This window comes from Mercurialis annua, linkage group LG1-X, assembly GCF_937616625.2.
Source record: "Mercurialis annua linkage group LG1-X, ddMerAnnu1.2, whole genome shotgun sequence".
Classification (NCBI taxonomy): Eukaryota; Viridiplantae; Streptophyta; class Magnoliopsida; order Malpighiales; family Euphorbiaceae; genus Mercurialis; species Mercurialis annua.
Genome location: NC_065570.1, coordinates 51,484,431 through 51,492,533, shown reverse-complemented (window position 1 = coordinate 51,492,533; position 8,103 = coordinate 51,484,431). Strand labels below are relative to the sequence as shown.

Genomic DNA, 8,103 nt, shown 5'->3' with positions numbered 1-8,103 from the left:
ACAGAAGTAAAAACTAAATAAATTAGATTCATTAAGCCATTGAATTTCATGAATATAGTTTTTATTTGTTTCTATGTCAAAAAAAAAAATTAAGGATTAAATAGAAATAATAATTTTTAGTTAAGTTTCGATTCAGTTGACTAACACAAATGATAAATTTAAACTGTTGACGAAATCAAAAGTGCAGACCATATCGTCTAATTTTAAACAAAAAGAATTAGAGTGTAAATTATAACATAATAGAGGGCTTAAGAATAACTTGCTCACAATGTATATCTCTTGGGCAGCTTCAGTTCACCACAATCTGAGTTTAAGTAAGGAAAAAATATATAATATGGAACATTCTTTTTTTCTTTTCGTGAAAAGGACATGCATGTAAAGAGGATTTTGCTGAAAATTATGAAACGCCATTATTAAGCGAAGACAGAATATAACTTATCGAGAGTATATATGGTTGTGCAATTGTGCATGAATTATTGAATTATGAGAAGAAATTTATGTTCTAAAAACAAGAAAATAAATAATACTCATTCCGTCTTAAAATGATATGTCACTTTGACAAACACAAAAATAATTAAGAAATCTGATTCAATATGTTGTCAATGCCGCTAAATCGGTTATTGATTTGGCTTGGTATATAAATAAATTTCATATGTAAACTTTATTATAGAATAAACACTAATTAAAGTTTGTTTGTTAAAAAATTTATTTAATATTCTATTTTTAGGTTTTATAAATAAATCATACAGTCTAACTGAATTTTAATTTCATTTTTATAACTAAAAATGAGTTTTTAATATATTAAACTATATATATATATATATATATTTTAATTCAAATTGATATATAAAGTTTAAAATAATTTTTTTAATGAATTGTGTCTGAACTTTCATGACTCATTCATTTTAGTTTTTGAGCATTTACCTCTTTTACATTAATAATTTAAGGGCCTAATGGTAAAAAAAACCCAAACCTAAACGATTTGTTGCAATTTTATCCAAATCTTTTAATTTTTACAATAATATTCAAATTGCATTTTGTTGTTGTAATAATAGCCAAGTTGATGGCTAAACTTGTTGTTTTCAATTAAAATAGGGTTAGTTACATATAAAATCACTACCTTTACACGAAATTGCAAAAATAACACGACCTTTAAAACGTGGCAATTCAGGGCACCACCTTTCATTTCTTTTCAAAAACAACATGAGCACATTTTTAGTGACATTTTTGCTGACGTGGCATGACACGTGGCACTCACATTGGGTGTCCAAGTCAGCAAACTTTTATCTAAAAACGTGCTCATGTTATTTTTGAAAATAAATGAAAGATGATGCTCTGAATTGACACGTTTTAAAGGTCGTGTTATTTTTGAAAAATCGTGTAAAGGTGATGATTTTATATGTAATTAACCCATTAAAATATTAGGCTATTATTAGTTTTTGATGTATAATAATATAGTAAATGTCCCAAAAAATGACAAAAAAATAAAAAATTACATAAAAAGTGCAATTTGGCTATTATTACAATAAAATAATGCAATTTGGATATTATTACAAAAATTAAAAGATTTGGATAAAATTGCAATAAGTTATATAAGTTTGGGGTTTTTTTTGCCATTAAGCCTATTTTAAGTTATAAAAGTATATCCACAGGAATTCTTTGTCATTTTTGTTCATCAGAGTACTTGAAAAGCTAAAAATAAATTTTAAATTTACGCATGTAATTTTTCATTTTAATATTAAATAGACAATGTCATATCCATATACTATTGTAATCTATTTATTAATAGGACAACAAAATTTAAACAAATATGTAATTTACTTCTATACTTTTGGCAACGCTAATGATTGAAAAGCAATTAACATATTTATTTGATTTATATTTGAAAAACTAAAATACTACCAACGAGTTATATTTCAAATAGTATAAACGCTAAGTAGCAAACTAGCAAAATTATGGATTCAATTCCTCCCGCGAACATTTTTTTCTCCGCAATTATCCAAAAAAACTAAAAAAAACACTAATTTTTAGAAAACATTAAATATCTAAAGAACTATAGTTATTATTTTGGGACATTTGTAAAGTTACTTAAAAAATAAAAATATATGCAAAATTTAACTCATAAACTGAATATTTTTAGCCGTATCTAAAAAATTTAAATATTTATTTTTTAGCTCCGCAATTTCAAACAGTTTCAAAAAAAACACAAACATTTTCAAATACAGTTTCTAATGGATTTCAAACGGTTTTTAAAAAATATAAGTTGATATTGTTTTATAAACCGTTTTAAAGACAATTTTTAATGGGATTTCAAATGGTTTCTAAAGAAATAATTTAAAACCGTTTTAAAAACCGTTTGTAATGCAATTTCTAATGGGGTTTTAACAGTTTCTAAAAAATTGAGTATTTTATAAATTTTTAGAGTAAAAAAATAAATTTTCAAATCCAACATACTTTTACTAAATATTTTCAAAAACAAAGTATTTTTTACAAATTCTATATTATTTTTATTCCGGCTCTCATCTCCCGTCAATACCTTTTTTTCTTAATGCTACATTTATTGGATGCACATGCATGATCATGGAAACGAGTATGAAACATTATAGGTCGTTACTTTTGAATTATTGCAAAGAATGGAATCAAAAGCAAACAAAGGAACTTGGCAATGGATAAAGAACTTATTCCGAATGCAAAATCTCCACCATATTTTTCTACCCCTTTTAACTGCACCATTTCCAACCTCGACTGCATAAAACCTACGCACTAATCACACTAGTCATTCACAAAACAAAAAGCTAAAGTTGAATGACGGTAAAAATTTGATATTCGCTATTGATGTAAGAAAAATATAATTTGATAAGACTCGGTTACCACATAGACTCAATTTAGCCTGAATTTAATTAAAAAAAATTCATTGCATGAAATTTTAAAGTTCATTATCTAAATCGTCTAATCACTCAAAAATCCTCCATTTTTAATTTTTTTTTAATTACACCCTGACGTTGGAAAACTCTCTCAAAACTCTTCCACTTTTAAATTTCATTCCAATTGCACACTGACGTAGGAAAATACTCTCAAAATCCCCCCCCCTTTAGATTTTTCTCCAATTGTACCCTAAATTGGAAACTTTTATGGTTTTGATTTTAAAAAGTTAGTGGATATAATTTTACGAAGAATGATTTTTTACATTATTAATAACATTAGTGTTAAATTAGAATATAGATTAAAATTGAGATATTATTTTAAATTTTTTTTCATGTGAAAAGATGTCAATTTAATATTTTGAGGTACAATTGAAAAAAATCTAAAATGGGTGAGTCCTGAGAGGATTTTCCTACGTCAGGGTGCAATTGTAAAAACGTTTAATTTAAAAGTCAGAACTGACCAGCAGATTTATCTAATTCTCTCAGAAAATACCATCAAACTGTTGAGCATATGGAGGCAACAAAACTATATATAAGGCCTCACCAATATTACAACTCCAAAATTCACAATTCACCACAGCTACGTTGCAATTCGATACTTATAATTTTCAATCGTTCAGGTAATTAGCCTTCAACTTCACATCTTATAGGGGCCATCAGGATTAGTTCTTGCCAAGAAAAATTACACAAATTGGACCTATCTAATACCATAAGTTATACGATTGCATGGAAACTTGTACTATTTTCGAAAAATGCTTCTGAAACTCCGAAACCTTATATATATAACCTATTCTTATGTTAGAGCATTTTTGTTAACGTGCAACATAGCTTTAAGTGAAAGCTTCATTTAGCAGCTTTAGTTTCTGACTCTGTGCAATTAATTAATTAATGATCAGGTTAATTAGCGAATGAGCTGGAGTGGTGGAGACTGGATGTGCAGTGCATGCCAACACCAGAATTTTAGAAAAAGGGAAGTTTGTCAGCGATGTGGCTACCCGAAGTTTGACGGCCCTGATCCGGCAGGATGGACAAGGATTCTTCCGGGGGATTGGTATTGCAGTAGCACCAGTTGTGGAGTTCAAAACTATGCTAGCAGAACAAGCTGCTTCAAATGTGGTGCATTCAGAATTGATTACAGCGCCACTGCTTGTGGATCTCAAGCCTGCAATTTTCCTCCCGGATGGAAAGCTGGCGACTGGATTTGCCCTAGGTCAGTCATGCTTCCCTATCATGAGAAACAAAAATCAATATGAATTGCTTTGTCATAAAATGATGGGATAATTATTGCAAAATAATTTTATATACCCATAATTTTGATATATCTCTACAAAACATTTGGACATGGTCCGTCAATTTGACTATTTCGAATAATTATATTCAAACCCCATTCAATAAAATTTATATTCCCTAGCTAAATTAATCAAGTAAAAACACATAAGCAATCGACTTCGGATTAGACACATTATGGGTATATATAACTGTCTCAATTTGCAAAATTAACAAGTCAAACTGTTTTCTCTTTTTTAAGAATATATTTACCAAAACGATTAAAGTTATGAATATTTGAAAGGCAAAATGTCTTGTATATACAATAATTGTCCGTTTGTCAAATGTACTATGATTTTAAAATTGTGTCAGTTTGATCTATTATTTTTTATATGAATATAAAATGAAATGTGGGTATATTTGGCATATTTCGGACAAATAATGAATCAAACTGACACTATTTTAAAATCGTGGTATACTTTGCAAACAAACTATAGTTGTGGGTAAATGTGATTATGCTATTAGTAAACAAATTGTAGTTTTAAGTTGGCTTAATACATTTGCGCGTCCCTGCACTTTTCTATTTTTGCACATAAGATCCCTGCACTAAAATATTCCATCATTAAATCCCTACACTTTAATTTTTATCATCCCGAGGTCCCTCTGTTAAGGCGAGTGTTGACGCCGTTTATGCACTTTCAATTTTTTTAACTTTAGATCCCTGCACTTTTAGTTTTTTAATTTTACGTCCCTGCACTTTTAGTTTTTTAATGTTACGTCCCTGCACTTTTAAATGTAGAGATTGTGTATAAATATACATTAATTTTTAGTTTAATAAAACTAAAATTAAGTATAAAATATTAAAACTTATATTTTTTAATGGGTATGAATTTAACATAATTAAATAATAATAATGTCAAAATTTCTATCTTTTAATTATTATTTTATTGAATATTTAAATTATTCTTATTAAATGTTTAATTTATTGTTATTCGTCTATAAATAAAAAAATATAATATATTAATTTTTTTCATTATGTTGAAAAATAAAAGTGAATTTAATTTTTATTTTAAAAATTAAACATTAACTTAGAGAAATAAAACTAATTTTAATATTTATTATTAAATAATTAAAATAATATTCTATCCCGATAAATTTTTATTTTTTTAAATAATATAACAACATTGCACTTCAAGGTGTAAACGGACGTTTATCTTGATATATGTCAACTTCGAAATTAAGTATGTTATATAAGTTTACAAGTATGAGCTGTCTACTTCCATTTATAGAGGAGACATATCAAGCGGAAATCTAAATGGATTTCTAATCTCTTAATATTTTTTTATGTCACCTTTAATTTTTTTTAAACTAATTTTGAATATTTTTTGAGTAAGGACCTCATTCACGAAACGTACTCTAATATTTAAATCATATTTATTTTATTAAAATGATCGTTAATATAATTTTATTAAATTTTTAAATTATTATTACTTATCTTTAAATAAAAATAAAATTAATTAATTTTTTTTATCATGTTAAAAAATAAAACTGAACTAGACTTTTTATTTCTTAAAAGTAAATATTAAGTCTTATAAATAAAACTAATTTTAATATTTTTTATTAAAATATTAAAATGATATTCTATACCAATATTTTTTTATTTTTTAAAAATAATATAACAACATTGTACTTACAGGTGTAAACAGACGTCGATCCTCATATATGTCAATTTCGAATTTGAATGTGTTATATAAATTTAAAAAACAAAACTGGCTACTTCATATTTTAGAGGAGACATATAAGACAAAAGTCTTAATGGAATTCTAATTTTTTTATTAATTTTATCTAAATTGCCTTTAAAAAAATTTAAAATTAATTTTGAATATATTTCGAATAAGGATCTCATTTACGATATATACTCTAATATCTAAATCATATTTATTTTTATAAAGTGATCGTTAATATAATCTAATAAATAAAATATAAATAAATTTTTCTTTTTTATTTTATGAAAACAGTTGTAGGGACTTCGTTTCTATAAAATCAAAGTGCAGGGACGTTATTTGTATAAATTAAAAATGCAGGGACCTAAAATTAAAAGTGCAGGGACCTTATTTGTATATATCAAACTACAAAAATGAATTCTAGTCTCATTAACGGCGTGTGTGCTACACGCGCTAACAGAAGGTTAACAGAGGGATCTCAGGATGAGGAAAGTTGAAGTGCGGGGATTTAATGATGAGGTATTTTAGTGCAGGGACCTTATATGTAAAAAGAGAAAAGTGCAGGGACACGCAGATGTATTAAGCCTTTTAAGTTTTAACCTAATATAAGGAATGATAGTAATTATGCTATTAGTAATACAAATCCGACATGATTATGCATTAAGAAAGCAATCTAGGTAACAGTAGTTTAGAACTATATATTAATGTTTTTTTTTTTTTTTTTTTTTTTTACCAAAGACAGAATTCATTGATGAAGAGTAAATTACATTAGAAAGTCATATAACAAAGTTAATATATGATCTTTCAATTTTAATCTAAAATACTAGTAACAAACAACCTAAGATACAAGCAAAAAATAAATCGAAATTAGGCAAATCTAGACATCGATTCCGCATAAAAGGACCGAACGAGAACTTAAGAGCGAAGTTCCGTTGGAGCGGGTCTTCGATTTGTCCTTCCGATTTGACCGGCAAACCGCTTGATCCGTTGAAACTAAGTATTTCCGATCCTCATCTTCAATGAAGTTCTAACAAGTTAGAATAATACCCATCCAAAAATCTTAGATCTACAAAAAATTGACTATGAAGTTTGAACAATCACTTGAGATTCTTGATAGATCTAAGAAAACACACCATAAAAACATAAAAACATAAACTTTCCAGCAAAAAAACACTAAAATCCATACCGAAAAAGCTATTAAACGGATAAATTTATTGAAATAAAGTTTAAGTTTATAAAATATTAAACTTTTATGGGCGGAGAGGAGGCGATTTCCGATTGAGATCGAAAAATCACCTCCTCCCACCCTTTAAGAGATGAAGTAGAGAGGAAGTTGTTTAGAGAGAAGGAGAGGAATTTTTTTTCAATATTTATATTAATGTTTTATTTGGACAGAATGGGATGTGGAGAGCATAATTATGCTAGCAGGACTGAATGCCACAGATGCAGAACACCAAAGAATTTTGGTAGGCATAATTGTTTATGAAAATGGGATGATGTTGATCATAAGTTGATGAATTTAATATGAATCAATTTTTGTTTGTGTTGTTCATGTTTTCAGGTGATGCAGTTCATTGCTAATCTATGTATTCAATGCTATGCAGATTTGCAGTAATGAATTTTCAGTTTTTGAAGATGATGCTGATTTCTACCTATCTCAACCAATTCAAAAATTTCTTAATTAAGAGTTCTCCGGACATAAAATCTTGGAGAGATTCTTAGGTAGACTCAGTCTACCACGTCATCCGTATACTAACCTATTATGTTATGACACGTCATTAAAATAATGGCACTATCGTAATTTTGTTTATTACTTATTTACACTTTTGAATAGTAAATTACGATAGTGCCATTATTTTAATGACGTGTCATAATGTGATAGGTTTAGTCTATAGATGACGTGGTGGACTGAGTCTACCTAAAAATTTCTCAAAATCTTGATACTTCAGTTGTCGATCATAAATGTTAATTGTACTGAAACTCCTTTTCTTTTTTGGGTAAATTGAAACTCCTTTAATTTCTTCCTTTATTTAAGGAGGTATTAGAATTTGTTATGAAGTTTCAATGGATCTTTTAGTCAACAAATTGTTAGAAATCTACCATCTTTATTAGACTCAGTCCACCACGTCATCTATAAATTAAACCTATCATATTATGACACGTCATTAAAATAATGACACTATCCTAAT

At 27.4% G+C, this 8,103-nt stretch overlaps 1 protein-coding gene across 2 annotated transcripts; it reads left to right on the top strand.

Moving 5' to 3' along the window:
- The first annotated feature begins 3,434 nt into the window (after positions 1–3,434).
- Positions 3,435–7,617, top strand: LOC126676896 (uncharacterized). Of its 2 annotated transcripts, none has more exons than XM_050371235.2 (4): positions 3,435–3,544; positions 3,821–4,134; positions 7,310–7,380; positions 7,519–7,617. In XM_050371235.2, the coding sequence occupies exons 2-4, from the start codon at positions 3,833–3,835 to the stop codon at positions 7,527–7,529; spliced, it is 384 nt and encodes a 127-aa protein (XP_050227192.1). In that variant the 5' UTR covers positions 3,435–3,544; positions 3,821–3,832; the 3' UTR covers positions 7,530–7,617. The 2 variants fall into 2 exon arrangements, with proteins under 2 accessions (XP_050227192.1, XP_050227185.1); XM_050371228.2 differs by having other exon boundaries at positions 7,476–7,617.
- Positions 7,618–8,103: the final 486 nt, after the last annotated feature.